Source organism: Branchiostoma belcheri, unplaced genomic scaffold (genome assembly GCF_001625305.1).
Source record: "Branchiostoma belcheri isolate BF01 breed outbred unplaced genomic scaffold, Haploidv18h27 scaffold89, whole genome shotgun sequence".
Lineage (NCBI taxonomy): Eukaryota > Metazoa > Chordata > Leptocardii > Amphioxiformes > Branchiostomatidae > Branchiostoma > Branchiostoma belcheri.
The window spans coordinates 635,516-651,770 of record NW_017804564.1 but is presented as its reverse complement, the minus strand read 5'-3'; the positions used below and the strand labels follow the sequence as shown (position 1 = coordinate 651,770).

Below are 16,255 nucleotides of genomic sequence, written 5' to 3'. Positions count from 1 at the left end.
AAGTGGAATTCCCAAACATAAGTACAGTACATCACATTTAAGATAAAGATAAAATATGGGCCCAGCAGGACCACTTCAGTTAAGAATGTGTAGTCATAGCAGTAAATACAGGGTGAAGTGTGTGGTGTTACAGGAATTACAACCTTCCTGGCCTCTAACCTCAAATCTGAACTCCAAGTCCAAGGCCAAATCTCCAGCTGGGACTGTCTGTCTATTGGCCATCTCAAGTTTCTAACAGTAGTTTCCAGGAGATTAATATTGTAGAAAAACTCAGCCAAACTCTATTCATCTGAGGACTAGGCTGTGGTGGCTAACTGAACCTCCTACAAGTATTGTTGGCAAATTGGAATAGAGTAGAGCAATCTCAAAGCAGATGTTCGAAGGCGAAGTTTTCTAAAAGTTATGCTATAGCTTTCCATTTGTTACGAATATAACTTCTGTGATCTGTCGACCAGCAAAGGAGTCCAATAAAAAGTACAAACCAAGAGCTCAAAAATTAATCACTTCCTCACGCAGCTTGTACCTATCAAGTCCAGAGACCAGAAACTGAGAAAGAGACTAGGCAGCTATACAAAATGTTTGGATACCAGGCTAGCTATCAACTGTAAGTATTTTGCAAATTTTGCCATAATTGTTAGCCACGAAAAGGGCATACGAAGCTTAAAGTTCTGTTAGTGTTCTCGGTGTTTGTTTCTGTTTGCCATTCCCATTTCCAGGAGAAACCCTGGGTAGCCAGCACTCTGCACCCTCACTTGATAGGGTTCTCCAGAACTCACTGAGTCAACAAACTCCCCAACTTCAAACAAACCTCTGCAAGCTGATCCCAGGCGGCCGCTATGTGGGGTGACAGGCCTCAGCCAGGCAGGGGTCTAGTCTCCTCCAGAGTCCTTTTGCTAGCCTGGGTTTCAAAACCATAGCACACTGGACACAAAGTATCTCAGTGAGCTCACTGAATCTCTGTGTTATGATGTTAAATCTCAAAGTATCTCAGTGTCCAGTGTGTTTGGAACCCAGGCTACCTTTTGCAGGCTACATAAATAGTAGAAATTGACCTAAAACGGGGATATAATTGGCCGAAGAAAGTGGTCATCGGCCAGAAAAGGTGGTCGGTAGGCAAAATGGAGCTTCTCTGGCCGGCCACTTTCTCTTTTTAGGCCGTTTTCTGCTGTTTATTTAGCCTGCAAAAGGAGTCTAGTGGTGACTAGCAGGGGTCCCTCAGAACCCAGCAGATAGCACCAAACTTTGCCCAGGCCTGGGCCATAAATTATGTAGGGACAGAGTAGTGTTGTGACAAATGGTTCGGTTCAGTTGGGGAACAGAAGAAAGAAATACTTGCCCTGAACTCAGCTAATAATAAAAAAAGTAATGTATTTCGAAGGATGCTACCCTCCAAAACGCTGAACCAGCTCATTTTTGCCTTTGTTTATTTGTCTTGAAATAGGCACTGGAGGAACTAAGGTGCTAAGGTGTAAGGTTATTTGTCTTACATCCATGCATCTACAGGATAGAAAATAAAGAAATTTTTAATAAAGTAAAGTAAAAAGATTGTCTAGATCTTTCAGTAGGTAGAATGTGGAAGAAGCGAGTATATTTTAGAGAGAGAAAGACATTCAAACATTACTGCACCATCATGGGCCATAAATAACGAGAGGACAGAGTACAGCCTGCAGTGTTGTGACAAATGGTTTGGTTCAGTTGGGGACAGGAACTCAGCTCGTATTTTGTGAAGTCCTGATGCGAGTTATTTTCAAAGGCTGCCACCCTCGAAAATGCTGAACTAGCTAGTTTTCACAAGTGTTTATTTCTTTTGCGTTCGTGTACAGGATAGCAAGTGTAGATAAATGTGAATAGATTTTCTCGCAATAAGTAGAATGTAGCCTCAGGAAGAAGGGAATAAATTTTTAGAAAGACATTGGTTGATTCAAACTTTATATAGAACTGTCATAGGCCATAAATCATGAGTAGTTAGAGGCCCTGTGGTGTTTTGACAAATGGTTCAGTTCAGATGGGGACAGGGGAGAACCCTTGCCCTCTGCCCAGCTCGTATTTTGCTAAGTCCTGGAGTTATTTGTTTGGAAGGATGCCACCCGTAAAAGAGCTTTTCACCATGCCTTGCTCTGGGCAGTGTTGTGATATTGATATCAATTCTTTGACAACTGTTAGCCTCCATAGTATGCCAAAAACTGGGGGTTTTGGACTTTTGGGGGTCTTCGGGGGTCTTTGAGATCTTTTATGTTTTATTCTCTGATTGCACTTAGACAGCATAGCTGGCCTGGTTGAATTACCTGTTTGACCACCAAACCCCCAGTTCTATAAGCCTGCTACGGAGGCTAGCCAACTGTACTGTAAAGCAGGGCTCTAGCCAACACCTTTTTTTCCTTCCCCTTTTTTTCATTCCCCACAACAGAGGCTAAAAGATACCAACACTCAGCAGTTTCTCTACATTCTTACCTAAGTGAAGTAAGAAGCCCTCCATTGTGAGTGAGGATATCTCCTGTCCCTGCTATCAGTGAAATTACAGGGTCTGCCTCACTATCACCTGCCCAGATCTCTCATAATTTGGGGTGATGGAATGAATTTATTTGAGCAGACATCATGTGTGAATCACCCTTTTGTTGTGGGGAAGATAAAGACACAGGTTTGGAGTCAGGGATCTGTGTGTGGTGGGGTCTGTGCAGGCTCATATCCTGTTTCTAATATTGGGCGGTTTTAGAGAAAATTGAAAAGTTCTGGAAAAGTTTTGTTGGGCGAGGCCAATGCAGATGCCTGTAGCAGGTTGCAGAATGTAAGTTGCACCTGTGTGAAACCTGGATTTTTCACGGTTTTCCTTGTTTGTAGTATTACTAGAGTTGTGCCCATAGTTGACAGTATCTTTTCCGACACAACATTTGAAAACTACAGACGGATGTCATACTTAAACAAGGCGTTCTGCCAAAATGTTATGCACAATACACTACATGTACGGGCTTGGTACAGGTTCAGTATTTTCTGCTGATACGCTAATGCCTGTTTTCTTCCTTGGGGTCTCAGAAATGATATATCCTACAATTGCATGACAAGGACAAAGGAGTTTCAGACTTCAAAAGCAACTTGTCTGGTCTCATACTAACTAATGATTGTAGTTTACACCACAAAGGCCTGTAATAATGTTTATTGTCTTCTAAGGTCAGACATGTGAAATTACAGTGTTTGCAACTAAAAAATTACCTTTGAAACTTTTCAAATGTCAACACTAGGGCACCCAGTATTCTGAATCTGAAGAGCATAGTTACTTATTAAGTGTAACCACTGTATAACTATAACATGCCATATATGTGTCTAAAGTTAGTAAATAGAAGGTGCATTGTGAGATTTAAATTGATGGGTTGAAAGCCAAGACATATCTGAGCATCTCTCTTCTGTTTGAAGACTGTGCATTACACTTGCCACCTGTGGAGCTTTGTGAGTGTTGTACAGACAGTTTATGCTGTCAAGGTGTGAAACACACCAATTATGATGTAATTAATACCTGCATGTGCTCTTTTAATGTGCCTCCCCCATCATCTACCCAGCTGGACGCCTTTGTGCAAAATCACTAACTTCAGGTCAGTTTAGGAGCGCTAGATTACTTGTCAAGTGGAATAAATAACTTTCGTCTTTTGTATAGGTATTATGTAAAACCTGTGTCACCTTGTCAATGGCCTTTGGCCGAATACATTCATGGCTAGATGGTTGCAGAAGTTCAAAATTGACAGAGAATCAATATTTTTTGCCTGAAAATCTACCTTTACCAAAGTTGAACTTGAAAAACCTAGGATTATAAAAAGTTTAAAAAACACAGAAATTTGCCCTATTATCAGAATATCTTCTTCTTCGGTCTTCCTCTTCACGAGGTGTAGCAGGAGAAGTTCTGTTTCCAGTACTGTTTGTCAGTCATTGCAGACAGAAGTTCAGGTCCTTGTAAACTGGCCTCAGATTCTATGAGTTTTTTGAGACTTGTGGTTGGACGACCAATCCTCCTTTTGGCATCCGGAGTCCACAGTAAGAATATGTATGGGGGCCCGCATGCCCTTTTCCGTAGAGCGTAATCGGCCGTTTTAATTAAACGTAGAGCGTAGACAGACCGCTCTAATATTTTTGCGTAGAGCGTATTCACCGTTTAAATTCTACGTAATGCGTTGTAGCCACTTGGAATTGATTATAAAGTGTAATCGAGAGGTTTCGGAATTCAGCGTAGAGCGTTATCGGGACCCCCCCCTTGCAGGCCCTCATGTATTGTGTCACAGATAGGGTTAGTTAAGGTAAAGGTTAGGAAAAGGCTGCGGCGGTTCCCAAATGTTGAAATAACACATACCGAACCCGGGTCAGTAGCAGTTAGTCACTACATGCATAGTTATAGTGTAACCCGTGACCGTGATCTTGTAAATTATGGTCAACACTGCAAATACCAAGTGGGGGGGGGGGGCAGTTATGCCGAAGGTCAAGAAAAACCCACTGACAGTGACCTTGTGGTCACGACATACATACCACCGCAAGTTTGAGGGTTGTAAAGAATTTTTTGTACCTTTAGGGCTCTCTTGTCAGTATGGCTTGCCAAAGCAGGGGTTCAGATGTCCACCTATGGTGTGTAGTTTGCAAATGTAAGATTAGAATTGCACCAAAAATGATAATCTTGGGGCATGTTTTAAACTTGAAATATCTGGCAGTCTGTACTATTTTTAGTACTGTCTATGCATTTTCCCACTGGCTCCAATAAGGCATGCAGGAAATAGAAAACAGGAAATGAAATAGCCTTTTCTGGAACCATTTGGCTAATTTCCTGTCAATGTCCCTGATGTAGAAATAACTTTGATAACACAAACAAGCAAACATACAAACAAACACCCAAAACAAAATCTGTATACTGCTACTACTACTGTCAGTCAGTCTGAAAAGACTATGACTTTAAACTGCGTAAACAAAACAACAAAGGATGGCTCAGTTCTCAACATAGAACATAACGTCCAAAAATCTCTGTATACCCAGGTAACAAGTATGGCACATTCCTTTGCTCTAGGCTCTCCTCAAACACAAGACCAGAGCTCAGCATCTCTGAAGAAAGATAAGAAGCAACAAGCGACTAATCCAGACATGTGTCAGGGTCTTTTTCCCTAAGACTTTTCCATGAGTTGTCTTGCCTGTCTTGCTGGACTTGAAAACATTTTTGGCATAGCCCAACTTAGTGGACCTGAGCCTGTGGTATGTGCTTACATGTTAACACTACTGGGAAACAGACCAGAAAGATTGCTGTGTGATGGAGGAGTTGTGTGTGTGTGTCTTGACACATTTGCATAGGAAAGTACCTGTAGTAAAAGGAAAGCTTTACCAGGTAATTTTGTGAAGAAAGAAAGAGAGAAATAGAGATCTGAGAGAGAGAGGGAGAGAGAGAGACGGAGAAAGGAGAGGGAGAGAGAGAGGGAGAAAGGAAGGGAGAGAGAGGGTGTGAGAGAGGGAGAGAGAGAGACAGAGAGGGAAACACAGAATGAAAGAAAGGCTATTTTCAGATGACTAGATTTTCAGAAGACACTTGGGAATTTTTAAACTTCAGTGCTCTTGAGTGATAAGTAAGAGTAAGAGTATAGTTTATGGAAGAAATTGGCAAACTCTTCTAAAACCTGTAAATGTTCTTCGATCGGTACTTGAAATTTTTCTTTCCATTCAGCAGGAAGTCACAACACAGGGATTAGAGTTAAGCAGATCATGGCAAATCCCACTGTCTGCCCACGTATAAGTGCCCAGACAGTGTTTACTCATCTGCACCTTGATATCAACAAGTTGTATAAACCTAATCGTTCATTAGTCCTCTGGCAGGGTCCTTAGGAAGTGTATGTATATACAGCAGTCGCCAACAGTGCAGCTAATCTGGTCTGTTTGAGTACATAGTGGTTCGATGCTGTTTACAGTTGGGTGCTTGAAAACCTAGTATAAACATGATATACTGCAAGTCTAAACCCCTGTCTCCTACTCACTATCTACAATGCCTATAGTCTGAAATAGGATACCTAAATGCCACCTAGGGAAAAGCCATTAAGAGTCAAGTGTTCAGTGAGTGAGTTTTAATTGAGTTTATAGCAAACCGCAGGCCTTTAGCGACCAGGAGGGTCGGGCAGCTGAAATGATGGTAGGAAATCCCGGCCAGTGGGAAAGGGGAAACATGAGACCTTGGGAAGGCATACTTGGTGCTTCCCTGGAATTCGGTCGATCCGTTATCAATGTCGGCACGTAGCGTCCGCCCGTCTGATCGCATTTGGAGTCTCCAGATCTTTAATCAAATGCCAGAAGATTAGACATTTTTCTGTTAGCAGATTAAAGAGATTTGCAAAACGTCAGGATGAAAGAATTCCACCTCATGTCTTTCTAATTAGGTTTGCAGCAGATAGGTAATAGGAAAGAGACATTGGATATCCATTTGTTCTTAACCGTTTCTAAATATGTTATGCTTGATCATGATATCTACATACGGGTAACTCTGTTGCAGATAACCTCATTTGCTCCATAGAGCAATATTTGTGTGTATGCATAACCAGTAAACCACCTTTAAGGTGTACACATTCCATAAGTTAAGTAAAAGCTGTGTAAGACCTGACTGTAAGGTTTGATCCACTCATACTGGGATGGATGCCTACTGTTATTAATAATATATGTGTGATGGGTTTTTTAGCATGCTCGAAGGGTGTTGCTCTCCTTAGATAAGAGACCTCTGCTATTTGTCCTTTCTATGAGACATTCTTTGCCTTTATACTGGCAACACAAACTGGAAAATTTCAGGTGGTAGTGTTATACACCATACTGTAAATTGTGAAATATTGGAATTGATTTTATGTAGTGATGAACTGCTGACACAAACATTTGTTTTTCCATTGCATTGCTACTACAGTTGTGTTCTTTCCTCTCCCATCCAATTTAAGTCCACGCCAACTTAAAATCAGTTTACAGTAACTATCCCGCACCTGTAATTGCAGCACATACCTAAAAGCTCTACAAAGTGTCAACTATCTTAGAAATGTTGGTAATCAGGGCATGACGATAGTTACAGATGACATGTAGACATTGCTGAATAGGTTATGCTTGATCATATCAAGGACGTTATACCGTATAATTATACTGTATGCAACACATACCTAAATGCTCTACAAAGTGTCAACTATCTTAGAAATGTTGGTAATCAGGGCATGACGATAGTTACGGATGACATGCAGACATGTAGGAACTTTGCGTACATTCGTGGAGCGGTTGATCAGAAATGACTGAACCATCGAAGCCTTAAGTGTGTCACTGACTCAGGGAAAGGTTATATTGTGTCAGACTTGCTACTGTAAGTTTTGAAATGTTCACAGTGGTTTTATTTCCATAACCATACTTTCTGCCGCAAAATCATGATACAGTGAATATATGGTTCCATTGTATTACTGCTGTGACTCAAAATTGGTTTAATTTAAAAATCGCCTTTCCTCTCCAAGTCATACCACATAATTATAAAGCGCCTACAAAAATAAATGAATTTACAGTGTCATCACTTATGATCACTGCATATGAGTAGCTAGATGTATTGAGGCAGGCTGCAATTGTTCTCCATAGCTGATAGCTAGAGCATGGACTTGTAATGCCATATTGTACAGTAATCTCCAAGCAGATAATATGGTGGCAAGGCAGTATCCATTGGCCAGAGGAGTGTCCATTAGCCACCGAAGCTCCTCTGGCCAATGGATACTGCCTTGTCACCATATGATCTGCTTGGAGATTACTGTACAGTACTGCTGGCTATTTGATATGGACTATGGTGTAGTGGTTAGTGACCCCACTTCTGCAGCACAAGGCCAAGGGTTCAAATGTACCTCTAACTATTGGTTACTGCAATGGTTAGTAGACAAGCGGACTGAAGGAGCTTTCTACATGTCTGACATATCAAGGTTAGAAACACAAATTGGTCTAATTGCTTTTCCAGAGTCCTAAGAATGCCAAAGTTATTGGTTCTTGCTCGAAACGTTCTCTGGGTTGTTTTAGTTTTTGACAAACTCTCATTCTTGCTTTGGCTACTGCTACAATTTGTGCCTCTTTTTACTGTACGTAATTCAAGCCTTGTATCCTCATCACCCATAGCAAGTATGCACCAAAATTACAAGCCGGATTTTGTTTCACGAGCAACTTTAGCAGCGAAAAGCCACCCAGAAAGACACAACAAACGCTAGAACCTGTCTTCGGAAAGTGATAAAGAGAAGTTCTGTTGTCAAAATACTTGAACCATGGCCGGACCGAGCTTCATGGCTTGTTGGAACCCTTTTTGAACTTTAAGTACTCGCAGGATCGCTTTCCAACACGGAGTCTACATTACAAAAACAACAACTTCTGGGGGAGAAACCACTTCAAATTGTCTCAGTCGACTGTGTGTGTCGCAGTCTTTTATTGAGAACTTTATAAGGACTCAGACATGAAATCATGCCACAAAGATGACAACTTCCTTTTTAAACTGTCTTTGCATTTATTGGCAAATTTATCGGAGAGGGTCTTGGTTCTTATACATTTCAAAGTAAAAATCAAGCAAGAGATCAAGTTAAAGCAGAGGTATTACCCAGTACATTCCTTCACTGAAACTGTGTGAACCAAGGTATAGACTTTCCCCTCTGACTCCCTTCTCAGGTCAACATTACTGTTCTCAAATCTGTGAACCAACGGTTTAACTCAAGATGGCTTGGATATATTTTCAGATTCTTGAAAGAACAAAAATATAACATGAGAACAAAAAGTGAAACATGCTTGTTCAAAAGGACATCGTAAAACTGTACCATACATTCCAACATGACAATTGTGCCCTTGATACATCGATGAAGGATAGACATCCAGGTAATACGATACGTCAAAAAGCAGTTACTCAAGCAACTGGATATGATTTTGGAATTTTGACGTTTGTTGTGTCTTTCTGGGTGGCTTTTCACTGGTAAAGTTGCTCATGAAACAAAATTTTCCAAAATCATATCCAGTTGCTTGAGTAACTGCTTTTTGGCATAATTATGCCCTTGAACTTTGAGAAACGCCCTGGCTAATTTGTAGTGACCAGAGTTATCTGAACTTCACAAGTGGTAGATCACACTCGAAAATACTGACAGTTTTCAAAATCTATCCAGTTGCTTGAGTAACAATTCCTTCAGTACTGTACATTCCAACATGACAATGCCCTTGAACTTTGAGAAACTCCCGGCGCAAATTTGTAGTGACCAGAGTTATCTGAACTTCACAAGTGGTTGCCTGCATGGCTTAGCTCACGCCACGCTCGCTCGCTGCGACTCTCGGCCACGACTTTTCCAACATCACTCAGCCTCAAGCACCAAGACTGGATAACAACTTGTCTGGCAAGCCTGGAATTCCTCCCTGGCAAAACCCCCTGAGGGCCTGCATGGGGGCATACTGATTACGAATTACGCAAAATTTTCGCCACGGATTACGAATTAAGTTTAAGTCTCAGAGCTGATTACGACTTAACGATTTGCAGCTAATGTCCTATTACGAATAATGTTGATTTTTGCGGAGGCTGCCTATGAATTACGATGTCTAAAAAGGCCTGATTACGCCTTACGAAAAAGGGCATGCAGACCCTCCCCCTGTTCTTGGCTCCAACAAGAGCATGTAATTTGTCTCATGGGACTTCTTGAAGAGCACTTCCGAGCATCCTGGTTCCTTCATTCCTTGCCAAGACGTTTTCTTTCTCAATGCCAAGTTCGCGAACTGAGAGCCTGAGGGCGAAAGCAGACATGTAGAGCTACATGTTCAACAGACTGGGGGGTTAAATGTGCGGGATGGTACATCGATTCCGGTGGTCCAACTGTAATGTGTTATCTTTGGGAGAGTCTTCAGGCTAGAAGACTGAGTGTTGAGAGAGGGGATCGTATATAAACAGCTACTGTCTAGTCCTGGAGTCTAGGGGGCAATACTGTATAGTACCCTTTGGCATACTTGATGTGAGCCTTCTTGGAAGAGCTAGAAGAGGTGAATAATATCAAACTGATAAAAATATATTTTAAAGTTTTTATCATCCATATTGAAATAAACACAAAAGCTGGTATCGTGCATCTCCCATTGAATATTTACGCATGATAGATCATTTATATCATCTGGTGCTTTACAAATACAAGGCACCTGTATCTCCTAACAGTTAGAACTTTCAAGGAATGAGTGAAAGAGTGAAAAGGAGAAAGAGCAAAAGAGAGGAGTAAGACAAAGGATGAAAGACAGAAAGAAATACACGAATAAGAATAAAGAAAGTGATTGAAATTACACATAGTGAGTGTCATAATTTCATTGCTTTTACCTGAATTTATTTCAAGCTTTAATACAATATTTATAAGTTCATATACTCATCTTGACTCTGTATTTCCTCTACAGCCACCTGCAGCAGTGGTGTGTGCTTCAACGGTGGAAGGTGTAACGGCAACTACCGCTCCCAGCAGACTTGCACCTGCCCCAGCGGGTTCAAGGGACCCAGGTGCCAGTATGGTAAGTCCTAAACACCTGCATACATGTATGCTCATATTAATGATACAGGTGTTTGGATAGCACCTGTCATCTATTTAGGACATCATTGACATTTGCTAGCCCTTATTCAACTTGGCAATCATGACAATTGTATTGATGTTACACCTGCTCCAGTGACTTCAAAGGGCCCTGGTGTCAGTACGGTAAGTTTCAAGCATCTACAGGTGGTTATGCTAATGATAAAGTGTTGGACGGGGATAACTGTATGTAGTGGTGACTGGTCTGTATGCAGTTGATACCAATCCTGCTTTGCTTTGCTTCTGGATTAGAAGATCCAGGGTTCAAATCCAGGCAGAGTTTGGAACCCACAGTTGGCGAGGTGCATTCCTTGGTAGGAATTTTCTAGTTGTCTCTGCCAGCAAGTAGATTAGAAATTTCTCCCACACACCAGACATACTAGAACAACACCTCATATTTTACCTTTGCCCTGAATTCTTGTAAAGTTCACAAATTTTTTGGCTTGTCGACCACATTCCTTTATTCAGCTTTGCTTCTGGATCAGAAGACCGGCAATTCAAATACAGTTGGTGATGTTGTGCTTCTAGCCAGCACTTTTCTAGTAGTTTGGCTCTGCTACAGATTTGTCCAAAAAATCATTCCTACCGATAATCTCTCTTTTAGTCAGTCTTGAATGACATACTAGAACAACACCTCATATTTTACCTTTGCTCTGAATTCTTGTCAGAGTCCACAAACTTTGACAGCCACATTCCTTAAATCTGCTTTGCTTCTTAATCAGAAGACCCACAGTTGGTGAGGTTGTATTTCTAGCCAGCACTTTTCTAGTTGGCTCTGCAACAAATTTCTCTCAAAAAATCACAAATATTTTATCTTTGTCAGTCAGTCTTGAAAGACAGTAGAACAACACCCCATATTTTACCTTTGCTCCAAATTCTTGTCAAAGTTCACAAAGTTTAAGACTTGTCGACTACAGTCCTTTATTCTGAAGGTGATGGATGGAGAAACAGTCAGGGTCAAGGTTGATGCTAACCTCCAATGGCAGTCTGCCAGTAAGGAGAGTGGAGGAGGCCAATTTGGAGCAAGGCATTCTGAAGTGTTTGGGCCAAGATTGACAGAAAAAAAGCAGTTTTCCTCTTGTCTACAGCAATATGTCTGTGATTGAGCCCCTGAATGCCCCCATTCTATAAGGCATAGGCAAGCTTTGGGCACCAAATTTGCATTTTTTATGGGGTAAGGCAGCAGGGAGAAAGTTAATTTCTGATAGAGGTGGCCAAATTTTGCACAAATGTCTTCGTGAATTTTAACATAATGTGGCCCTCCTGAATTTAGTGTCAAGTGTTGATCTGCATTTCTTTGCCTGCATCCTCCCATCTATAGACTCACAATATGATGCAGCTCTTCCTATCATTGAATATAGTAGGGGCTTCTTCACTTCGATACGAATTTAGGTTGCATGTATTACTATTGGGTACATGTAACATGACCAGCGCCTACAAAGTACATGGCAAGCCGGCTGTCTTGTGTTACCATGAAAGGTGTTTCTTCCACTTGACCAACTCAGATACAGGCACAGATACAGGCACAGATACAGGCACAGATACAGCCTGCACCTGTAAACACTTCTTCTGCACTGTCAGCACAGACATAGGCGATACTGTCAATCACAGTTTTTTTGTGGTACTTGTATATTTGTGGTTTTTGTGGTCACTTCTGTACCGCAAACTTATCCTTACCGTTAAGAAATAATTCACCAACTTTCTTTTTGATGCACCTGCTGCCACTGTGAACATATAGTTCCTTGAACATATCCATTTTCCTCAGACAGTGAACTTTTGTTACCGCGAACATTAAGTTATTCACAGTACTACCAGGTGAACCCAAACACCTCCAAGACAGATGCGTTACCATAATATTGCATCCCCAATCCCTTCAACCGTATACTTTTGCCTACTGTTTCATATCTAAACACAGCCCTTTCCGGGGCCGTGTTTTCCCATAATTGTAGCCGAGATGACAGATAGGGGAGGCTTTAGTCTAGGCACAACACGCGGTGACGACCAGACAGTGCTATCGCTGGTGTCTGGTCATCTAAGCGCTCTTTCTTTTCCCCCGGGGCGACTTCTCAAGCGACCGTTTGTTTGTTGTCGGTCGTTTGAGCTGGAATCTCTTTGAAGCCGAGTCCGTCGGCTTGTTGGTGGTTTCTTCGCGACAGATAAGGAATACTCGGAGGACGGTGTTGTGTCTCTGCATTGCCATGGCAAAGGGCTGTTGCCATGGAAACGGTGCTTGTGGTTGGGTCCGACCCTGGATAAGAAGCCATTGTCTTGTATGACATTGCCGCGAAGAATGACAATCTTGATGTCTTTGTTGGTAGTAGAAGACACTACATGTACTTCTAAGGAATTTGATATTGCACAAGGTGTATTTTAGGCCAGGCCAATTCGATTCGTTGTTTCTTGGATATGGGAAAGATAATGCTGGGTTGCAAAATCAACATGGAAACTGCAGGTGTTTGCATTAGTAAGTGGTTCAAAGTTTTAGGACTGAATATGCTGACAATCAAGACACTTTTTCCCTCTTCATCTTGACCTCTTTTGCTATTGAACCAAGAAAATAAATTGTTGTGGTTTGAACTTTAATCCTTAAGTATTTCCCAGCTGTTTAAGGCTTTCAAGTACAAAACTCACGTCACAAGCGGAAGGTCTGTCCCCTTATCTTGACTTTATTGTCGGTATTTCAATGCACTGCAAAGGAATTTAACATTACCTTGCACATGGTACATATATTATCATGCTGAAATATTGTCTAGCTCACTCTTTCAAGTAAAAAGAACTATCGTCACAACTGGACAAATGACGTACACGACTTGATATAATTGTTGGTATTTCAGGGTTAAAAAAGCCAGATGATAGATATTTCAAAATGTTGTTATTTGTGTTAGGAAGTAACAACGTGGTTTACGATATTTCACGTTGATATATCTGTGCGTGACAAACGTTCAAACAACTGCCGGACGCGTTCCCGCTATCTTAAGAGACGTTTCAGAGATAGCGACCGCTTGCTTTACAGGTTTGTTTTAACTTGTCACCGGGTGAGACTACTCTCATGTTCAAGTTCGCGTAATAGATTTCAGCCTGCAGTTGTCAGCTTGTGGCCCATGGTAAACCTTCTCCTACCCAACAGTGCTTCCGAAAACCTTAATGTACAATTTTTGAAAAAAATACTGTAAAATGCATTAATACTTTAACTTTTGCCTGCTAAGGTAGCATTTTTTGGTAACGGATTGGTATGAGTTAGGTGTTAGGAAGCAGGGATGAGGTTAATTTGTTATGTGAATTGCCAGAGAACACCATGTCATTATTAGCACGGATTAATTTTAAGAAAATGGAAAAAAAGATGCATGACCTGCCAAAATTTGTACCATTTGAACCATGTCGGAACAAATTATGCTCTGAGTACATGTATGAAAATACAATTAATGGAAAAATAGGAGAGGGTGAGAAACTGCACGTACAACATACTAATGGACAGTTTATCAACATTGAACTATGCCTGCCTGTGGTGGGTCAAGCTGGGAGAATTTTTGCTGACCAACACTTGTTCGATCGATCGTAAAACAAAAATGTCATCTACACACACAACCATCCATGTGAGGTCCAAAATGCTAGCCTCTACCAGACACCGTGGATCGCTGGAAGAATGGTACAAATTTGCCGAAATAAAGGTGTGAATTCATAGAAGATCCAATTTACTATCCCTTTATTTCGGCTAATTTCTAATATTTTTCAGCAATCCGCGGTGCCTGGTAGAGGCTACCAAAATGCCGAAACTAATGACCAGAATGTTTCTCCATTATCCTCAACGTTCCTCCTATTGTCGTGTTTCCCCCCTAGATAAATCTACAAACCGGTGACCCCTGGCCCAGAGTTGATTTGTCAGAACTCGTGAAATGCCGAACATTTGTGGCATCCCTGGTGATAAGGGGGGCTATTTTCGGCGGCGTGTTTCTGTCCCACAATCGCTTGAACTGCTGCTGAGGTGAAACGTTCGAGCATGTTTGCCCTGGGTTGCTCAAGAGCTGAATGAGAGCAGGGCTCGAAATTAACAGTGCCCCGATGGCCACTGACCACTAAAATTTAGGCCGTGACAACTAAAAAGACACTTTGGGACATTTTTGGGACAATAGAAAAATAATCAACATCAGAATATCATTTAAAAAAGCCCTTCTTTGTTTATCGGGCACACCTCCTGGCTTTTGGCTCCATAAAAGATTAGTGCTGTGTACCTAAACCCACATTTAGGTTCAGGTCTGGATTCAAGTCTAGCGGTTTAGGTTCAGTTCTGGACTTGTAAGTCCGAACCTAAACCCATGGCATATACATGTACAAAATTGCATGTTGGCAACCTTGCAATGTTGCCTAGGCAAAACTGTGGCCACATAACATGGAGGCCGACACTTGACGATGCCTGATGGCAATGTTTTCTTCATTTTGCAATCTACATGTATAGATGATTTTAGGTGGTTTGGAAAGAAAAGGGATATGTGACATGTGTTTTTTCTTGTAATAAGTACAGAATCGGTTCTTGACTTATAGGTTTTTTGGGGGACTTGAACCTAAACATTTTTACAAGTCCGGAAATGGTCCAGCGAACCGGCACACAGCACTCTGTTGAGGTGAAAGGTTGGAGCATGTTTGCCCCAGGTTGCTTGAGGAGCTGAGATATTAGCCTGTTCATACTTTCCACACACAAGGAATGTGGAGAACAACTCTAAGCTCCTTTGTCTACATGTTTGTTGTACGCATCAGCCTTTCAACCTAGTTTGGACTGTTCCATTACTATCTTCAGGGGTAGCAGGGTCAGAAAGCACCTGTTCCCTTTGATTATAATTATCTGATACTTACATAAAATTTTCTTCAGATTTTGAAATAGAATCTTTATTTTGACAAAAACACAGATTTCGGCAATGTGAGCAACATTTCTGACTGATTAATAAAAACCAAAGCAAGAAACAAGTACAATTATAAAAGATTGATAACAATCTACAGCAAAGTTTCTCATTCAGGCACTGTTAAACAGTGCTAACATGGTCTTGGTTTTGTCACTGGCAAGTTGGCCTTACAGTTACACCTAACAAATTACCAGAGGGCAGCAACCTTTTCATTGTCACTTTCTGCACAGTTTCTAATATGGAATACAAGGAAACCTGAGTCTCCTAGCCAGTGGCCCAAGGATACAGGCAGCAATCTTAATTGTAAAGTTGTACTGAATCAGGTTTCTTTCTGTACCTTTACACCTAGGAAATATCCAAAGGCCAGTGGCCTCTTCAAAGGCACTTGCAGCACAGTGTTTTTAATATGTAATACGAAGATGCCTTACAGTGTCTTAGCCGGTGGCCCAAGGCAACAGCCAGCGTTCTTAATTGTAAAGTTATATGTACTTGTACTGAAACAGATTTTTGCCTCTACACTGACACCTGACCTAAGAACTATCCAAGGGCCAGTCACCTCGTCAAAGTCACTTGCAGCATAGTGTTTCTAATATGTAATTTGAAGAAGCCTTTGAATCTAAAGAAGTTTCCTAGCAGGTGGCCTTAGGCAACAGGTAGCAAAGTTATATTGTACTTGACTTGAATGTACTGAAACGGACTTTTGCCTTTGCATTCACCTCACCTCACCTCACCAGTCCCTTTGCATTCACACCTAAGAAATATCCAAGGGCTAGTAACCTTTTCATAGTCACTTGCAGC

The 16,255-nt window shown here is 41.4% G+C and overlaps 1 protein-coding gene across 1 annotated transcript in view; it reads left to right on the top strand.

Moving 5' to 3' along the window:
• The window catches only part of LOC109487470 (multiple epidermal growth factor-like domains protein 6), a 120,256-nt gene that overhangs the window by 15,041 nt on the left and 88,960 nt on the right, over positions 1-16,255 (top strand). Inside the window, exon 4 of the mRNA XM_019791459.1 lies at positions 10,396-10,506. Coding sequence (XP_019647018.1) covers positions 10,396-10,506 — 111 coding nt within the window. The remainder of the gene's footprint in view (positions 1-10,395; positions 10,507-16,255) is intronic.